Below are 21,729 nucleotides of genomic sequence, written 5' to 3' on the forward strand. Positions count from 1 at the left end.
CATAAAATGAATTCTTTCTAAGCACTATACTTCTATTAGTATGGTAGGTTTGAGAGCTTTTTATCAGGAAAAATATCCTGATAATGTCTGGAATATGTTTGCAGTCAGAAATTACTGCAAACATATTCTGAAACAGAGTATGTTGCAGGAAGTAAGTTACTGAAAATCTAAACCATTTCTGGAGACACAATCATCTCCAAACCTCCCAACAGGATTTAGGTAAAGCGGTAAACTAAGAATCAAGGTTCTATTTCTCCATTCATTCTATTGACACATAGTTGTATGTGCTAGTAGTGGTAAACAAAACAACCAACAATTCTTGCCCTCATGGTGCTTTGACTTTTTTAGGTAGATAGAATAACAAGAAATGTAATTTGCTAAATGCTGATAAGTACTAAACAAAAATTATGGTGGATGGGGGATAAAGAGTGTTGAGGGAAGGTTTCCATTTTAGAAAATGCAGTCACTGAGAAGGTAATATTTGAATAAAGACTTAAAGGAAGTGAAAAAATGACAGAGGGAAGAGCAAATGCAAAATCCCGGACACAGGAACATGACTGGCCAGTGAGGGCTCAAGTAGAGCGATGAAGAGGGACAGAAGTAGCAGATGAGGTCAAAGAGGTCATGGCGGACAGTAGATGAGGAAGGTAAGGACAGGTGCAGGGAGCCAGGCTAATGAAGAAGCATTTGCAGTAATCTAGGTGAGAAATCATGATGACTTGGACCAGGTTATAGCAGTACTGCATGTGAGATATGGTGAGATTTTGAATATCTGAATATCTTTGAGGGTAAATCAATAGGATTTGCCAAAGGAGCAAGTCAGGGGTGAAGAAAAAGACAGGAGTCAGGGAAGACCACAACGTTTCTGGCTTGAGCAACCAGAGAAATGGAGTTGTTCATTGTAGTGGGGAACTCTGTAAGAGGAGCTTACCTGAAGTAAACAAATCAAAAGCTTAGTTCTAGACATGTTATTTTGAGTTGGTTATTAGCCATCCAATCATTTGTTTTCAATCAAATAAGGCAAGAAGTCTGGCCTAGAGAACTAAAAGCAGATGCCATCAGTATATTGAAGAATTACTTCAAAACATCAAGCATAGGTCCTTATTAGGGTTTTCTCAAAGATGTGCTAGGTACCTTGTGTCTTTCATTCAGCTGCGTATCAATCAGAAATGGATTATCACAGAACTCCAACTTTGGTCATGTAATACTTTTAAGAAAGTATTAGATGTAGAACAGTTGTTTCTAAAGCAATCAGTTTTCAAGTAATCACACTCAGCAAATATTACTGACCACCTATCATGTACCAGGCACAGCGAGGCACTGGGGATACAGTAGTGAAAGACAGACATGGTGATCCCTGCCTTCAGATGAATCGGTGTAATGAGGGAGACAGAATCAAAACAATAATATCACATATATGATTGACCGATTAATTGTCATTGTGGCAAGTCCTATATAGGAGAAGTTATAAAGTGCAGACTATGTGCAAGTATGTTTCTTCCTGGACAGCCTCCCCTGACACATGGCATACTCCCACCACACCTCTTCTCCAGAAGTGCAGTCTCTCAGGAACCAATGACATCACCAAAATGACACATAGGCTTCCAAAGAAATCAAGTCTTCAAGGATAACAAAGTACTCAAGACCACCTTAATCTTTAACAAGCTTAAAGGAAAATACTATATCCATCTCTCTCAATGTTTTATTAGCTATTCAGTGAATTGTTATGATCTTTCCACAATTCTGGAACCAGGAGTCATATAAAATAAAGTGTAGTCTTCATCTGACTGAAAGAAAAACAGAACACTACTCCTGAATTCTAATCTATATAGGTACTCGCACAGAATTTTAAGATAAAAATAAAGAGTCAAAGCAGGTCTTCTAGCCACAGGTGACTACACCAGTATACACACAGAAATGGAATTTTAGAACTGGAAAATATGCATGGTGTTAGAGAGGATGCAACCCAATATGACCCTCATTTGATAGAATAGAAAACTCAAACTCTGGAAGACTGCATGATTACATGACTTGCCCAGAGTTAAACAACTAGTTAGGAGCAAAACCAAGACTAGAACAAAACCTCCCCAATACTTAATTCAGGCTGCACCAGTACAGTTCTCAATCTCTTTCTGTTAGAAAGAAAGAAAAGAAAGAATGAAATGGGAATACTAATACAAGTGGTCGCTTCAAAAGCCTTCTTTTGTAGGATGTTTTATGACCTAAAAGTATACTTTATGGAGGACTTCAAATACCCAGTTTATTAGTACTGAGAGATGGAATAAGAGACAATGACTACATCATGGAAAGAGGCCCTAAAAGATCAAATAATAAAAATATTTACTTCTGTATTCCTAGTACCTAAAAAAGTATGTGACATATACTGTGCTTTCAAAAACCACTGGTTGAATTTAATTAATTTCTATTAAATTATAGACTATAAAAGGCCTATCTTAACATTATTCTATTTATGAAAGTGAAGTACCGTACATTGGATCTCCTTGTAATGATGACAATGAGAGACCAATAACTGCATTATATCAAAGTCTTCATCTTACATAACTCTTATAGGTTATTAAAGGTTTTGTGTGGAGCATATAACTAAATCTATATGTAGAAAGAAAGAAGAGCTCTGTTATTGTGAAATTAATTATAACTTAGATATGTGTGTAGTGCTTAGCAATTTACAAGGAATCTCCATATATACTTGCAGGTATATATATAATGTAATTAGACATATACTGTATATTATATTTATATATATTACATATCTTACAAAGCATACATATATTACGTGTGGAAGGCATTATTATCTACTCCATTGATAATTAAATTAGAGTTTGAAGAAACTGAGTGTTTTGCAGCTACAAGTAACAGTCTGAAACTGAACTCAGGACCCTAAACTCCAAATTCAGATGAACTTTCTACATACTTTCATTGGATATTTAAAAGTTGACAAGTTTTTACTTGGAACAACAGCAAGTTTGTGGGCACCAGTTACTGTCTTTGCGACCTCCCTTCTAGCAGAGAATGGGTAACAAATCGAACATGATCTAATGAGATACTTTGACATGGGGAAACTGTGGACACATATCTCTAGGCTCTTATGTTGGGGTACCTAAGTTTACCTCTAAAATATTTCACCACTAAGTAGCATATGAATGGAGATTTACTCTTAATTCCTTATAAAGGTTAAAATTATAACAACATGGGTCACTGAAACAATGCTCCTGCAGTGGAATAAAGGATGTCCTGCAGCCATGTGAATGTAAAAGAGAAGGAAAAGAATCGTTTTATTCCTTAACCCAGCCAACATCACGTTTATCAGTTACTCAGAGTGCTAATATTAGAGAAAGGTGCTCACTCACAGACTCAGCTGTCTTGTCCGCCCTTGTCCCCCCAGGTCAGTACTGCACACATCATCCATTCCTCACCTCGCTGTCTCCTTCCACTCCATCTCCTGCCCATCCACAGCCAGCAGCTCATCCAGTTCGGTGAAGAGCTGAGGAGGGGCTGGGCTGTCATCCTCCTCGCCCAAGATGAATCGGATGCGTTCTGCGGCCGGAGAGACTGCAGAAGTGAAAATACTGCGGTTAAACACTGGCTGCACCACCCTGAGGAAAGTGGAGCTCCAAGCTCTTCCTCTCTCCCCAAAGCTGTTGGGTTTCCCTTCCACACTTTCAGTAGACATCTTCCTTGCTTAGCCCAACTGAAAGACAAAAAGAAATCAAAGCCTTTCTCTGTTCCCTTGGTTCAAAACTGTATCTCAGCTCTCTACTACTGTGCAGAAGGGCAGCACTCCATTTTTGGGAGGCGTGAGACAAGGAACTTTTAGCCCTCAGAGGAGCTGAGATCCAACCTCATGACCTCCCCTCCTTCTCACTTTTGACCCATCTAAAACTATTAGATAGAAACCAGCTTGATCCAATCACTTTTTCTACAACAGTGGGAGGGGGCAACAGAGCACCCCAATCCTGACTTTCTCCCAGGTGCCCGCCTCCTACCCACCCTCCCCCTGTCCAATGTCTAACACCCATACCCTCACAGCTCCTCGCTGCCCATAACTGGCTAACTACAAAGTTGATGAATGAATATTTAACAAGATGGGGCCTCTTCTTTACATAATGGCACTACCCAAAAATGTTTAGTCACACTTCAAAGCCCTTGAAAAACAAGCCCAAGTAAAATATTGTACACCTGAGGGGGGGAAATAATTCCAACACACTCAAGCACATAATTAAACGCCCTACTAGCTCCTTTTGACCCCATCTTCTGAAAAAACAATGTAATGAAAAATTAACTAGCATGTCCTCTGGGTCAAAGGTTATTTTCCTCTTCTTCTTCTTTTTTTATTTAAAGAATAGCACTTAAAAACCGATGGTTGCCTTGACCATTGTGGCTAAGTTGGTTAGGTATCATTCCACGAAGCAAAAGTTTGCCAGTTCAATTGCCTGGATTGCGGGCTGATCCCTGGTTGGGGCTCATGCAAGAGGCAACCAATCAATATTCCTCTCCCTCTCTTTCTCCTTCCTTTCCCCTCTCTTTAAAAATAAATAGATGAGATCTTTAAAAAATAAGAATAAAAGAAAAAGAAAGAAAGAAACTGATGGTTATGTTACAAAACTAAGGCCCACAGATTCTCCTTATATGAATGCAGTTCAAGTACACAGATGTGTATGTGTGTGTGTGTGCACGCGTGTGTGTGTTTGTGTAGAAACACATAAATATGTAAGAATACACGTACTCAAACAATCTAAATTAAAAAAAGAGGACTTCTGACCAAGGTGGAGGCATAGGTAGACACACTGTGTCTCCCTCACAACTAAGAAGAAATTTACAACCACTTCAAAACTGAAATATACCAGAAGATCCAGAAAATCAAACTACATAAAGAAATAAAAAAGAAATACTCAGCCAAAAAAGTAGGAGTGGTGGAGCCAGGGCAGAGAGAATGAGGTACAGCATGCAGCAGTGGCTGCAGGGGCGGAGCTTGGCTTCAGCAGAGGCACAGGAACTGTGGCCACAGTGAAAAGCACAGTCATACATTTTAAACCTAGGAACCAATCCCAGTCCCAGACCAGACAGATCTCAGGCTCAGACAAGACTGTGCAGCCCACAGTTCCAGCTCCAGGGAAAATAGAGCCACATTGCTTCTGACTGTGAACACCAGTGTAGGACTGGGGAGAAGAAAAAAACTGCCAGTCTCTCAACAGAGGCAGATTGTTTAGTATGGGAAGGGAGAGAAATGCCTGGAAAGGGGCGAGTGCAGGGCAAGCGCCACTGTTCCATCTCAGACCCCTCCCCCACATACAGCACCACAACATGGTAAAACAGGTCACCAGCACTAATGAATACCTAAGGCTCCACCTCTTAAATGTAACAGGTGCAACAGCTCTACCTAAATTCACAGAGGCAAACACAGAAAGCTGTCAAGATGAGGAGACAGAGAAGTATAGCCCAAAAGTGGGGTCAGATCAAGTTTCCAGGGGGAGAACTGAGCAACGAGGAAATAACCAGCCTAACAGACGAGGAGATAACCAACCTAACTGATACACAGTTCAAAGCACTAGTGATAAAGATGCTCGAAGACTTGACAGAAAAGATTAAGCATGATAGTGAAGAAATGAAGGCTATACTAAGGAAATTAAGGAAAATCCACACAAAACTAGTGGTGAAGGAAAGGAAACCAGGGTTCAAATCAATGAAATGTAACATAAGGAAGAAATAAACAGTCAACCAGTACAGAAGGAGGAAACAAGAATTGAAAAAAAAAAAAAATGAGAAGAGGCTTAGAAACCTCTGGGATAGCTTTAAATGTGCCAACATCTAAGTCATGGGGGTGCCAGAAGGAGAAGAGGAATGAGAGCAAGAAATTGAAAACATGTGAAAAAGTGATGACAGAAAACTTCCCTAATTTGGGAAAGGAAATAGACATACAGGTCCAGGAAGCAGAGAGAGTCCTAAACAAGCTAGACCCAAAGAGGACCACACCAAGACATGTCATAATCAAAATGCTAAAGTTAAGGAAAAAGAGAGAATCTTAAAAGCAGCAAGAGAAAAGAAGACAGTTACCTACAAAGGGGTATCTATAAGACTATCAGCTGATTTCTCAAAAGAAACTTTGCAGGCAAGAAGGGACTGGCAGGAAATATTCAAAGTGATGAAAAGCAAGGACCTACATTCAAGACTACTCCATCTAGGAAAGCTATCATTTAGAAAGGAAGGGAAGATGAAGTGCTTCCCAGACAAAGTAAAGCTAAAGGAGTTCATCATCACCAAGCCATTATTATATGAAATGTTAAAGGGACTTATTTAAGAAGAAGAAGACCAAAACTACAAACATTAAAATAACAACAAAATCACAACTATCAACAGCATAATCTAAAAAATAAAAACAAAAACAAACTAAGCAGACAAACAGAGTGGGAACAGAATCATAGCTATGGAGAGCACATGGAGGAGTGTCAGCTAGGAGGGGGAAGGAGGGGAGAAAAAGGGAAATTTTGCAGGAATTAAGAAGCATAGTAGGAGGGTGCAGAATAGACAGGGGGATGTTAAGAATAGTACAGGAAAGGGCAGAGTCAAGGAACTTATATGCATGACCCATGGATATGAACTAAGGGGGGTGAGATTGCTAAAGGAAGGGAGAGTGCTGAGTGAAAAAGAGCAAAGGGAAAAGAAATTGGGACAACTATAACAGCATAATCAATAAAACATACAAAAAGAGAGAGAGAAAGAAAGAAAGAAAGAATCTACCATCTGAAAATTATCATAACCTAGGACAAAAATAAATTGCATAGATCAAAATATATTTACTAAAAATAAGGCCATAAAAGTATTCAACCTAACAAGTAATCAAAACTAATTATTAAAATAAGTTATGTTTTACCTATTAAAATGGCAAATATTAAAAAGAATGATACTCAGTGGGTTGAGCGTCAGCCTGTGAACCAAGTGTTGCTGGTTCAATTCCCAGTCAGGGCACATGTCTGGGTTGCACGTCAGGTCCCCGATTGGGGGCATGTGAAAGGCAGCCACACAGTGAGGTTTCTCTCCCTCTCTTTCTCCTTCCCCCTCTCTAAAAATAAATAAATTTATAAGTAAATAAATAAATAAATAAATAAATTTTTAAGTAAAAAGAATGATAACATCTAATGTCAGCAATGGTTTAGGAAATTTATGTCACTGATAAAAGCCTAACAGGAAACACCTCTCTCTGAAAGGAAATTTAGAAGGATATGAAAATGTTTTAAAAGTATATGTATCCAGTGAGTCACCAATTCCATCGCTAGAAAGACATTCATTTCCAATAAGTAATAGCTACTATCTCAAAGACACAGTTACAGAGGTGACCACTACAGCATTGTTTATAATTGAGAAAAATACAAAAAGTCAAAATGTCATAAAAAAAGGAGGATTGTTTAAATAAACTATAGTACCACTATGCAATAAAAAGCCTTAAAAAATGAAGTTGAGATTATTGGTTTTTGATGTATATACCATATCATTTTAAATAAACAAATAAAATTGTAAATTCGTATACATAAAGTGATTCGCTTTAGTAAAGAAAAAAATACACATATACACATAAAATAGCCTGGAATTGAGGGGGCCCTCACTATGCATCATTCCAATGTGTGTGAATTTCAGTTATCAGAGTTCAGTTAAATAATACTAGTCCCCTAAGAACACAGTTAGCATGGTTTATGAACTGTGAGTACTTTAATTCAGTACAAAGTACAAATTTCACAGTTACCTCTTCAGCATCTTTCAAAGTCTGACAGTGATCGGTTACTACACATCTGTTATTCAGTATATGTACAGACACCAAAGTGTGTGACTGTGTTACCTTCTTACCTCCCAATGATAAATTCATACAACATACTCAAAAGAGGAGTTGGCCAAAAAAGATGAAAGTACCGCACAGGAACAAAATGTGATGACACTGGAAGTCAAATCTGTAGTTCAAATGTAAATGGAGTTACAGAAGACCTTGCTGATCATAGAAATGTAGACAACGCTGTCATTGGACATTTGAGAGACTCTAGATACACAGTGGAGGAACTTAGCGAAGGCATACTGGTCAACATAAATAAGGAAAGTGGTTGTAACAAAATGATAACAATGTACCAGAGAGAGGAGGTGATGACTGGGGGAAAAAAAAACTTCACCTTAAAGGAACTCAGAGACATTTCTTGACATGGAAAGCACAAAGGATAAAATGTTAGAACCTGATCCAAATTAGAGAGGCATGTGACAATTTGTCTGGGTATAGAAAAGATGCTCGTTCTATTTCATTAGTTGTACAACAGCAAAAAAGCAAGCACTATTCAAACTACTTCTGACGAGGTTTTACAAAGGAATCAACCACTTTAATCTTAATGTTTCGAATGGTTTAAAAAATTAGCATGTACCAAATAGATACTAATTTTACTATTTTTAAAGTTTTCCTATGCCTTTCTAGCCAACAGCAAGAGTTTGATAATTTAGTAAAGTTTTTTAAAAGTCAAAGAACAACAGTAACTTTTCCCATTGATTATTAGGTTTTGCATAATTTCAGCTCACATAGTCATTTTTACGGTCCTGCAAAAGCAAGAACTGCCTGTACAGACATCTTTCAAATATTTAATTTTAGGGCTCCCATTTTCTTCCTTTCATGCTTCTGTCAAGTCTGAAGTGTGCACAATTCATTCATGTGTTCATTCAGCAATATTAATTGAGTATCGTCTATGCTCTAATAGGCTTTGCTTCAGGCTCTGAAGATAATGTAAAGAACTTGACAAAAAGATCCCTGTTGTTATCAAGCTTACATGCTAGGAGGGAAAACAAACATTAATTAATCAATTAACTAAATGAAACAACAAACAAAAAAAATCTACGAATTGTATTTGTAAAACATTAAAATAAGGTAATCGAATACACAGTAATACAGGATACAATATGCTTTACTTCTGTAATTAGAAAAAAATGGCTTTAAAATTTCTTAATATCTCTGGGAGAAAAAACCTCTAAAGTTCCAGGACTTTGCACAAAAACATCTGTAATTCCTTTCCAGTCAAGAAACAGGACATTGATAATTTTAGAGGATTAGGGACAGCATAAAAAAATGAAGGGCAGAGTTAAAAATGATAGGCAGAATTTGGAATCCGGATAATACTTCTAAAGGGTATAGTGTTCACATTACTAAAAATGGAGTTATTGATCACAGTGGTTCTGAAACTAACAATCATAAATTTGATTGACTTTTCATCAACATTCAAAGATCCCTAACTTAGAATTACTTTTTGAAAGGGAAAGTCGATGTTTAGAGAATCAACTTCTTGTCCCTTTCTGAAAGATGTGACATGAGTTTGTGCCCACCTCTAACAGAGAAGAATAAATGTTTCTTCTGCTTACATAACAGAATTTCCTGCACAGACAGCACACCTCTCTGTTCAGCTCTAATTCACAGAATTAGTCTGTAGTCTGGTGTTCTCGAGTTAAGAAAACACAACTCACTGCTTATCAGACAACAATTCTTCTGTGACATCTGCAAAATGGAATGGAAGAAGGATGAAACACTACCTCTAAGCATCATGTCTAAGCATCTTTCTTAAGTTGTCTTATTTATTAAATACAGCCTCTGAGCAACTAATATAACAATCCCTTTGGGACAAAATTCCAAAATCATGTCAAAAATTAGTTTTCTACTCTAGTAATTCCCTTCCTCAGTTGCTCCCCTAAGCTTCCCCAGGAATTTGAAGTACATAAGAGGCCACAACAATTGTATTGTGCATATCCACCTATGGGAGGGGCATCCTGTGGCCAGCAAAATACCCTTCCCAACTTCTAACATCATTCTTAACACAAAGATATGCAGAGTGAGAGTACCTTTAAGGAAGTACACCAAGAATTCATTTTTCCCATAACTTTTGATCAAATGGTTAAATGAGCTAAACACAAGACACTATTTCATTGAGATGAAAAGGACAGGCTTGAGCTGAACAGCCAGGGTTTAAATCCAAACTTCATTATTTATTTGTAGTGTGACCTAAGACAAGCTAATTAACCTCTGTGCCTCGAGTTCCCCATCTGAAAAATGGGATGATCAACATCATTATAGAGTAAGTAGTTACATACAAGGCTTTAATTAGTTTAAAAATTGCTGTTCCTTACTAGTAAAACCTGCCTAGCTTCTAAGAAAGCAAGCTCTCACAGATACTGGCCTTGAGAGCCCCTAGGTGTTGAAAATATATAAGGCAGAAAAGAAAAATACCAACAGCTCTGCATGTGCTGCTGCAGTGAATTAGGTAGCTTCAGTAATGAGAACAACAAAGATTATCCATGTTCTGGGAAGCAGCCAATAAAAGAATAAGGGGAAATAATGAAACCGTTATAACTTCACTTTAATACCTGGGAGCGGGGAACATCAGAAAATCAACTTACATTACAGATGAATATATCGTGATTCTAAGTAATAACTAACCTAGTTTCATCATAAAAGAAAACCCAGAGGAAAATGAGAGAGGGTGACAGGGACAGATAAAATGAGGGAGAGAGGGAAAAACTTGAAATTAATCCAATCATATTAGTCAGTACCGAAGACCTGTAAGATCTAAGTCAAGTTAATGCCTTTCATCTGTATGGATTTTTTCTTTTTTTTTTTTATTCTGTTCTCTGGTTAAACTGTGGTTTGGTTTTTATTGTTTTTTATTTATTTACTTAGGGAGTAGCTGTAGAATTTCCTGGAGGGTCCTACCTTAATGTGATTATCTCTGACCAGTGTTACCTGCAAAATAACACCGTGATGGTCTGCAGAGTTTGGGGAGACCCGGGGCTCCAAAATCCCCACTTCTAACAGGAAAGACAAATATGTGGCAGGAATGACAACATCACTTACACATTATCACATTCATTCCTGCAGAGCCTGAACTTGGCCTCAGAGCAGCCTCTGGCCCTCAGTCAGGGACGGAGCATGAGATGAATTCTCTCTACCATGCCTGGCTACAAAACAGTCTACTCTCAGTTTGCTTTAATGTCACTCTGGCCCCAATTTGTATGCCCAATTTGTCTTCCACAGCAACACAGAAGTGTCTTGTGACAGAATATACCTGCTCATTTTCAGATTTTTTTCATTTTTCCTGACTAGATTATTCTTTTCTTTCCTCTATAACTCTTGACTCAATTGCTACGGCCCAGTTGAAATTTCAGTCGTTTCCAATAACCTATATTAGCCATTCAGAGAAATGTGTCTCTCCTTTATTTAAACCATAAAAACACTTTGTGTCTGGATAGCTTACTCATTTAGCACCACCAAATATAAAGCTTGCTCACGATTACTTAACTTTTATAGATGTGACTTTTCTCTCCAAATAGATCACCAAGGTCCTGAATAACATGGCCTGTGTTTTATGTACTTTCCTCAAAGATCTACCTAGTACTGTGCACCTAATAGCCACTTTGAATAGTAATGAATTAGATATGGTTTATTAAACTTGGACATTTTCAAGGGCACAAAAACATAACCATATGCAAAAGGAATCTTACATTAAAAATTCTGAAATAAAAACTAAGTTTTAAAAACTGACTTTATTCACCTTTGCATTAGCTGCACAGTGACCAAAATACAGTCACTATTCAATGTTGAGTAAGCCACAAAGAGAAGAATAAACACTTCAGGTGAGCTATTTTCCTCTGCTTGATGCAATCCCTCCTACCTGAGGGACCACAACATTTAATCTGCACCTCTATTAAGACCCTTAATACCCGCTGCTCTATGTGGTATTCATTGCTATAGTTTGTCTTTGCACCTTGATTAAGCCAATCATCTGATTCATCCCTTACTTCTACTATTCTTGGTGCCAACTTAATGCACAATGAAGTTAAACAAAAAGAATGGGTAAAAAAAATAAGACAATGGATTAAAAAATGAATAATATACATCCTGCCGAAGTTTCTCACAAGAAATCTTTTTTTCTGCTTTTTTCCTCTGCCTCCTTCGAAGTATAATAGAAAAATGACATGGTGTGACAAAATGGAAACTCTGAGGCTTAGCAATAACTGAAGTATCATTCTACACTTTCATTTTGTAACAATATCTACTAGTTTTTAGTGAATGCAATACACTACAATATTTCTTAAAAGAACACAACATATTCTTAAGAAAAGTTCTCTGACCTCAAGGAATTTATAAATGGGAAGATAACATATAACAGTAGGAAAAGTGTCATGAATAACTATGTAATAGGCAATAACTAACATTTTTGAATGATTACATTGTACCAGGCATTGTGTCAAGTGCTCCCCATTTCTTATATCATAAGCCTATGAAATATCCACTACTAGTCTCCTCTCATATTATTCTTACTTTAGAGATGGGGAAACTGAGTATTAAGAGGCTAAGGACTTCTCCAAGATTAAACAAGTAAGGCATATGACCTACCCATATTAATGTCCAAGCCCATTTCTTAGCCATCATACTCTAATGAATTATCCTATTTAAAAAAAATAAAAATAAAAAACAAGGTCAGATCTCCACATGAACAATACAGACATAAATGTACTGGATTTCAGAAGAGGCAGAAATCATAGTGGCATAAGAAATAGTCCTAAACTAAATTAATTGAATATTTGGTTCATTATCCACCAAAAGGCACTTTGTGACAGTGCCTTTTTGTTTTTTGGTCTGGGAAGCATCCCACTGTGGCCACGCTGCAGGCTACCAAAAAAAAAAATGTTTTCAATAAACATCATGATCATAATGAACAATTCATACTGAGCATAAGTTTATATGCAAATTTATTATTGTGGGTTAAATAAGGATTCTGGATTTAGTATTTTCTCCTGACAAAGCCCACCATCTGGTAAAGTTTTAGCTCTCAAACCAAAGTATAAAATGAAATAACTATTTTTTAAGTTATTTATGTGCTATTATCAACTGGTTTACATAGTTACCATTTTAAGTATTCATTTCACTTTTCATTCTGAGATACAGTTGGTAGCCTGATACCATAGTTGTTAAAGCTTCCATTGTTTACCTATTAGACCACTATAGTATCTATAAATATACTTAAATATATGTATAAAATCCTCAACTTCATTTTCACATTCATAACTATAAGAAATGAGAAATAACTGAATTAAAAATGTCATATCACACACACACACACATTGTAATGACTATCTGTTACTCCTGCCCACTCAGCAACCTAATCTCTTTTTCTAATAACAGCATCCCATTTTCCTTTAGAGAACCATCTGTACACTTGCATGTTCATTGAGGCTGAATCCAGTCCTTGTGATACAGGTCTATACAGTGAGAATATCACAACTCTTGGTCAGAGCAATTAATTTTTTAGTGGACACTTTGCCTAATCTAGGCCAATCAGAGTAAGTAAGTGTCAGCCTTTTGTTGGAACTTCCAGAAAACAAATATTCACTTTATGCTAAGGTGCTAAATACAAATAAAAGCTTCAAGTGCAGATGGCCATCTTGCAACCCTAAGAAAAAGGTAAACATGGAAGAACTGAGAGCCAAGGTAGAGACAGGTTCCTAATGCCATCATGTAAGCACTTGGATTCAGCCATGCCTGAAGTTAGTTACTTCTCAAATATATGTGTCATTCACTTTTAGCTTAATCTGAGCTGAATCTTTTTTGTCACTTGCAACCAAGAAAGACCTGATATGCATATGTATGATTCCATTTTATTCCATTTTAGTGGGTTAGAGTAAAGGTAAGTTGTATTGACCATCCATGTATTAACATCTTCAAAGTAATTGCATTGAAGAATGTGTTTATATAGAACCCAAGTTTTCTTGGAGTGATCTGGAAAGTCATCTAGGCTCTCTCCATGCTTTAACCTACCTCTCACTCAACAAATCCAGAAAATGACTGTTGGTTTACATGCTGGAAAATTCTAGAGAGGTAAATTGGATGGTTACTTTTTCTGTTTCAAATTAGTGAAGACATTAAAACAGCAAAATAGTATTCATAAAGATAATTTTAAAAAATTCTTAGATATCCATGTATTAATAAACTCCCACACATAAAAAGCTGTCATTATCACAATTATCATTAATATGCTATGACATCATTCAGCTATAGAGAGTCAACAGCACTAAGATTCAGAACACTAGCAAACTATCTTATTTAGAAGCAGAATAAGTTCACTTTTAGCTAGCAAGAGGTAATAAAAATTGAAACTTGCTGAGACACTTTTGGGAAATACCTGTGTCTTATCCTTTCATCTTCAAAATATTGAAAAATATTTTACCTATAGTTTATATCACAAAAAAATAAATTCTTTAGAATAAAAAAGTGATAGCCTTTGCATTCCCAACTTATTCTGTCTTCCTCCTTCATAATCTCAGCCAATATAGAAGGGCGGAAAAATTAAAACTAGGCTGTCAATGGCATTAATATGTGGGGGGTTTTTGTTTTGTTTTTTTTCAAAAGGCTACTTAGCCATTCACAAAGAAACAGTCCCAGTTATGGTCTAGCAGTCAAATAAATTTTGTCAATTAAAAAAAATTTCCAGGGCATGCTACATTGAGAAAACACTAGCTCAAAGCCTTTTTGGCTGATTGAAATAGTATTTCAATATTTCAAGAGTCTCTTATCAGAGAGACATAAAGTTCAAATCAGTCTTTTGGGGATTTAGTAACCTCAACGATGACCTAATAAGTAATAATTATGAACTAAATTCTGTCCCCCCAAAATTCATATATAAAAATCCCAACCCCTAATGAGATGGTATTTAGAGATGAGGCCCTTGGAAGGTCCTTAGGTTTAGATGGGGTCATGAGGGTGGGACCCTCATGGTGGCATTGGTGCCCTTATAAAAGGAGACACCAGAGCTTACTTCTTCCTCCTCTCCACCGTGTGAGGACAAAGTGAGAAGGCTGCCATTTGTTAAGTCAAGAAGTGGGCTCTCAGCAGGGAACCAAACTGCCTGACACCTTGATCTGGGACTTCTCAGCCTCCAGAACTGTAAGAAATAAATTAATATAGTTCAAACCACCCAGGCTACGGTATTTTCTTATGGCAGCATGAACTGACTAATACAGTAACTAAACTAACTAATGGCAAATGTCAACGTTTTTACTGTTTTTCTACTTTACCTTCCATAATACCATTTTCCATACTTTGTTTAATCCAGGTTTGCATGGTATTCACAAGCCTTTCAGAGAAAAACAAGCTCAGAGAAAGAGTAATAACCGAATTTCACTGAATTTCACTGATTCCTGCCCCGGGTGCATATCACAAGACTGCACCCCCTCCTACCCCCCGATTAATCTACCTCCCAGGTATTTGTTTGCTCATCTCCAATGGATGTTTCACACATACTCATCCTTTTGGCTCCATACCATTGTGGTTGCCCTGTATCTGCCAATCCACCTGGAAAGGGTACCACATTATAACAATGTCACCAGGGCCCAGCATGGTAATGTCACTACCCTGTTACAATATCATGTAACAGGACTGGCTATGACTCTGCAAGCTAGCAGACTGAGCATCCACACAGGTCTAAAAATAACCCCATGAGCACAGAACAATGGGGATGGGGTGCAGGGCCTCATGTATATGGCATAGAAAAGTAGGATGCTTTCTGTAAATAGATACTTAGCCATTAATTAAGATGGTAAAGATGTAAAAGTTCCTAATGTATGTCATAACCTCCATTTCCATTTTCCTTTAATTTCTTGCTACTTCACTTCTCTTTGCTCTGCCAGACCTGTCCATGATAAGGTTGATATGATGAATCACTCTGCTTAAGAGTGAACACATCAGCATTTTCTCCAGGTTCAACTCAGAACAACTATCAGCACAATTTATACCCTGAGGTTTCTGAAGCCAGACTCAATTCTCATCAACATTTGGAAAACTTCAAGACTCCAAAAATAAACTCTACAGCCTTTGCTCAAGTGCAATGGTTTTCTGTATAAAGTAGCTGGATTTAATGCTGCAATATTAGTGGCAACACTACCGTGCTAATGCTGCCATTAGGTGTTTCCACACACAAAGGACTTCCTCCTTTCCGTAGAATTTCTGACAAAATGCATTAGAATATAAAGGCACCAAGCCTTAAAGAATCTTTAGGACTTCTGACTTCATCTCCACAATGCCAAATTTCTACCCATCTTTCCCTGGATCGCAATACTGAAAAATGTGATTCAAAATATAACCCCATTAAAAGGGAAGAGTAGGGACTGGAAACATCAAGGAAACATTACAAATGCTGCTTTTTTCCTTAAAAAAAAAAAAAAAAGTGAATACAATCCCCACAGATATATCAACATTCTAAATATTTTGATGTAACCATGAATGTAATACAAAAATGGCAACAAGATTCTGCAATATTTTTTTCTTCTTTTCTGCCTTTTTGAAGTCTGCTCTGAGTTAAGGGTTCGAAATTAGTGGCAGTGATCCCCAACCTCTCTGAAGCTAACTTACACTCTCAGCAAAGAGAAAACTATATAACATGTCCTCCAACACTACCTTCTTGACATTCATAGTTTCACTGTTCTCAAACAGCATACTGCTCATTTGCCTAGTTTTATCCCCCCAAAAAACTCTGCATTGGGGAAACCAACCAGTCACACGTGTCCACTGGCCAGCAAAGATCCCCAAACCAGGCCAGACCTAAAAGACCACTTGTAAAACCTGAGTTCAGCTACTTGAGAAATGGCATATGAGTGGCAATAGTCTAATTATAAGTAAACAAGTAAAGCTCTGAGTTTGTTTCATTAAGTGCCTTCCCAAGTAATCAACAGAGACTTGCTAAATTATTTCCAATAAACAATAAAATGGGATCAGCTAAGTTTTTAGAACCATATTTTAGAGTTGAAAGGCATCATTGTGACAGAAATAAACTTTCTTCTAAATTATCCATGAAGCTAAACGACATTAAGCTGATGGGAAACAGAAATCAGAGAGTACATGTGGGCTGATCAGGGATTTTGATTTTCTATTAAGTATGCTGGGAACAATCTATGTATTTCACAGAGTAAGGCCAACAAAAGTAAAGAAGTCACCCTTTTCAAAACAATATGTTTCACTATAACCTTTCTAGCCAATGCTACTTTTTAAAAATTTTTTGATTTATTTATTGTTTTTCTATTACGGTTGTCCCACTTCTTCCCCCATTTCTCCCCTGACCACCCAGCCCACCCCTTCTCCCACAGTCCACCCCACCCTGTTGCCCATGTCCATGGGTCATATTTTATACTAGTTCCTTGACTAAACCCTTCCCCTACTTACCCCCTAGCCAATATTTCTTAATCCCTTATATAAAAAGCCTATGTATAACACTTCAAGTCATCTGGAGACAACCTCAGTTCACAGGCGGAGGGGCAGGGCAGGTAGGTAAATGAATGCCACTTCAAAAGGGACCCATTATTAATAGCTTCCTGTTCAGAAAGAACAGACAAAGTATATAGTCACTTCTAAGGCTTGTGGTGATGTTTAAGGCATGGCTATTCCTTAATTGGCTGCAGAATCCCCAATTAATTAAATATCAATCATAAAATTTAGAGTTTCTTTGCCCTCTCAGACAACCCTTCTTTAGATCCATCATGTGTCAGTTGAGGCTAGTTTAGAAATACATTTGTCTATTTATGTCACTTGTTAAAACCTATATAAGCTCAAATCTATCTTTCCTAGAACTGTGTTCATAAAATGCTTTAGTAAGAGATAGGGTATTCACTTAAAAATTATCCAAATCCCTGTGCCACCTTCCTTATGTGGGATAGGTGGGATTCTGATATAAAAGGATATAAAGAATGAGACAGGGAACTGCTACTAAGGCAATGGAAGGTGCTCAGAGCCTGAAAAATTAAATAAGCCAAAATCCATAGGAAGAAGACAAGGTACAAAAGCCAAAGCCAGAAAATATCAACAGCTGGCCTAAAGGGATGAGGGGAAAAATCAAGGTCAAGTTACCAAGTTAAGAGTGAGAAGTCAGGGTAAACTGAGATAAAAGCAACCTAATGTTGATATGTAGATGAGTCAATAGGACCTAAAGGTCAAAGCAAATATAAAACATAAATACTCAAGTTATCTAATAATGTGAAAATGAACTAAAGAAGTACTGTTGTTTGCGAGTGTGATGGAGGAAAGTGGTTCTCAAAAAATTTTAGGAAGAACTCATATAAGCTATGAAGAGCCCTCCAAACCTGGCTGATATGTTGGCCAGAGACCGATGAAGGATTTGCAGCAGCTGGTTCTCACATCCTCGGGAGAAATGGATCCCTACAGCTTAAGGAGCATTCATTGTTTGCATGCAGTTCTGCAAGTCCTCTCCTATCTAGTGATAGTAACACAGAATTTACTTCTGGAGACAACAATACCCTGAGTAAACAGTAATCATGGGTAGAGTGATGAAGTCAGAATTACAAGACCTAGACCTCTGCTCAGCTCCAGCTCTAACTGAGCAAGTCCCCCTTTACCTCTGACTCAGTTTCCACATCTGGTTGACATATAATAACAATAAGAAGAGTGAAGAGATTACACAGGCTCATTTATGGAAGGTGAACTTGAGTTTCTCTCTTCTGGCTTACGAAAATTTATTCAGAAGTACAAGACAGTGCTATTCTTATATTAAATGATAAACTATTGTTTCTAATGTACTATTCATTCTGTCACTTTCGTTCTCATCATTCCTTTAAGAAGCAATACCAACAAATTTTCAAACACACAGATTGAAACAGCTGAATTTAGAATTCCTGGAGGGAAAACTAATTCCTAGCAATACTCTCATCCTTTATTTACTTTGTTATTTAGTTAAAAGATGTGTAATGAGCACTAACCAGGAGAATTTAGACACCAGCTACATAAAGAAGTTGCACAATGAATCAAGATACGTGCTCTTCCTTTTTTACTCACTTTATCAATTGTGGCACCAAAAATATACCTCAGTTAAAGTGACCATAAGAGGTAAAGGCATGCAACCAACACCAGAGACCTAAGTAAACACTAAGTTTTGAAGATGATTAAAAGCTGAGACTTCATTGGAAGAAGAATAAAGATGTCATTAAGGATGAGAATTTCCAAAGACAGAAAGGGAGGTATGCATGATGGTTCATAGATAAGACATGTGGTGAAAGAACTAAGTTATGCACAAGGGTGACTTACTTAAATAAATAATGAGAAGTTTATGTACAGCACAAGTTTTGATTCACAGGTTTTATTGCCAACCATCTACTTTTTCTCAAGTAGTATCTGTCTTAAAAACAAGAGATACTCAATAAATATTAAATAATGTTTGTTACCTCTGAGCTGTACCCAAAATATATATACATTAAAGTTGTTATACCCTAAGATATGGCCACCCAGTTTCTACTCTTGTTGAGTAGGCATTTTAGCAAGTACAAAACTCATGTTAAAATAAAGTGTAACTCAGCTCTTAAGCATGTTCCTAAAACAAATGTCTTAAATTTTCAAAACAAGAGCCTAAATATTTTTGCAAATTTCATTGCTGGTTTACATAAAAATAAATTGTAGTTATTAAGTAAACTCTGAACTTCGGCCTTGCATGCTCAAAGAGAAACTGGCCAAAGTCCAATTCTTAAAATGTTATATTCATCTTATCCTACTTTAAAACACACCTGAAAATGCCATCTACTTGTGATCAGCTAAATAAATCCCCTACACAAAATTCTAAAAGTCAACTTCTAACTTTTTTTTTTTTTGGCCAATAATATAAAATATGCCTAAATATTAAATTTTTATTTGGACATTGAATCAGTTGATAACAAATTTTTTCTTACAGAGTGACTCATCCAAGTTCTACAGAAAGCTACGTCCAGGAATTCACTTCAGAAACATCAACTTTAATTAAGATGTTTCTGAAATGCTTGTATGGTTATGTCCTGCCATGAATAACAATTGGCTAATCTGTCTATGTAATTAGTATGTTTGGAGTTTAGTCCCCTAAAAGTGTTTTCTTTCACATGTTGAAACCAAGTTTACTTCAGAAGTGAGTTTCTCCCCCATCATGAATTATTACAATTTAAAATGATCAAAGATTTTGAGTATAATAACTTGGCTTACAATCTCTTTTGGGATATAATCACATATAAGCAAACTATTTTTATCCAAAATGTGTTCTTCTATATTCCACTATAACAAGGTTTCATTCTTCTTCTGCCAATTGATCATCACATCACACTTCTTCAAGAGATGATTACTAATATGGGGTTATTGAAAACAGTCTTCAGCTTGCTTCCTATTTTTTCTGGCCTGGCAGTTTAAACTGTAATATTTGCATGAGTTAGGACACTTGATTGGAAATATTACTTAATAAGAACATCTATCAGTAACTAACACTTACTAGGAACATATATATTTTTTAAGAACACTCCTATAAGCTACAGGTTATTATCTCTATATTTATAAATGAAACATGCTCAAGGAGGTCACATACATTACCCAGGTTACAAATCTAGCAATGTGGAGCTCTACTCAGAATGCAGTTATACAGATTTGGCTGACCATGAAATCTACACTCTTCTTATTACAGTGTGCTTCCCCCTTTACTTCTGTTTCTACTGTATTTCTGAATAAGGGCACCCTGCAAGAGCCCATGGTCCATATCTCAAAAACATATCTGGCCATTGATTTGAACTCTTTGAAAGTGAGGCATGTTAAAATCTTGAAAATAACAGTATTTATTTTTCTCTTTAAAGGAACCAAGCACTATATATTACCAAATACCTTCCAATGAGAGCTAAACTTTTCCTACACTACAGCTGGGATTGAGCCATTATTCCTTTACTTTTCAACAAGCCATCCATTCTCTGCCATAAATTTATTTTCCTCCAATTATAAATGGCTTTAAGAGCTGTCTAAATTCATTCCAGAGTTCTAAAAACTTAGTCTATAAACTTGTCAGTTTTAACTTTGAGGGCTACAGATCTGTTTAAGAGTCAGATGAAATGCATGCAAACACAGACAAGTAGAGTTTTGTATAAAATGGATGTGATTGCTTTGGAAATTATTCTCTTTAAACTCATCAGACAACTTTCAAAACAAAATAAGATGTCATTCCAGGGAATAAAGTAGGATTGCGTGTACACTGGAAAATAAGAATAGAATCAACTAAGTGCATTCACACACTCCCATAAAAATCTTAGAAGTTAATATATATATATATATATATATATATATATATATATCTCCCATTAAAATTAGCCAAGGAGCATTACAATTTTAATTTAAGGCTGCCTAACTGTCAAAGGTCAATAAATGCTAACAATAATTCAGTACATTAGTGGAAGAAGTACCTCTCCATTTCACAGCCCTGTCTAGAGAGCTTTAAAAAGAGATGGGAATCTGTGTTTTAAAATGGCCTGTACCAGCATGGTGACCAGCTGACCACTTTGCTTTATGGACCCATTTCCCTAATCTGCACCCCAGTGAAATATGTCAAACAGATGTTTAGGGCCTCATCTCTCAACAACACATTCAGCTTCTATCGAAAACATTTGCAGATCTACATTTCAAATGCTTGCAAATAAGAGTCATTTGCCAAGGTCCAGAAATGTTCAGCAGAAGGATTTTCTTCTCTACTTCAAGTGCAGCAACTCTTGTTTCAAAAGTAAGGCTGTGGCGAATAAATTGAAGCCCAGTGGAAGACATTCTGTCAAAACAATCTGCAAACATTTATTTTGCTGCCACAGTTCAGTTGAAACCAGTTCCTACTGAGATACTGACACTGCTGTAATGTTGATTCATGCTTTTATGGCTTCAAA

At 36.8% G+C, this 21,729-nt stretch overlaps 1 protein-coding gene across 6 annotated transcripts in view; it reads right to left on the reverse strand.

The window, feature by feature from the left end:
• The window catches only part of SLC4A4 (solute carrier family 4 member 4), a 331,756-nt gene that overhangs the window by 187,458 nt on the left and 122,569 nt on the right, over window positions 1-21,729 (reverse strand). For all 6 annotated transcript variants that reach the window (XM_090266786.1, XM_090266782.1, XM_090266785.1 and 3 more), the window contains one exon: window positions 3,435-3,570. In XM_090266786.1, the coding sequence (XP_090122912.1) occupies window positions 3,435-3,570 (136 nt within the window). The remainder of the gene's footprint in view (window positions 1-3,434; window positions 3,571-21,729) is intronic.

The sequence above is a fragment of the Furipterus horrens genome, unplaced genomic scaffold (genome assembly GCF_987537825.1).
Source record: "Furipterus horrens unplaced genomic scaffold, mFurHor1.1.pri manual_scaffold_2, whole genome shotgun sequence".
In the NCBI taxonomy this organism is placed as follows: Eukaryota; Metazoa; Chordata; class Mammalia; order Chiroptera; family Furipteridae; genus Furipterus; species Furipterus horrens.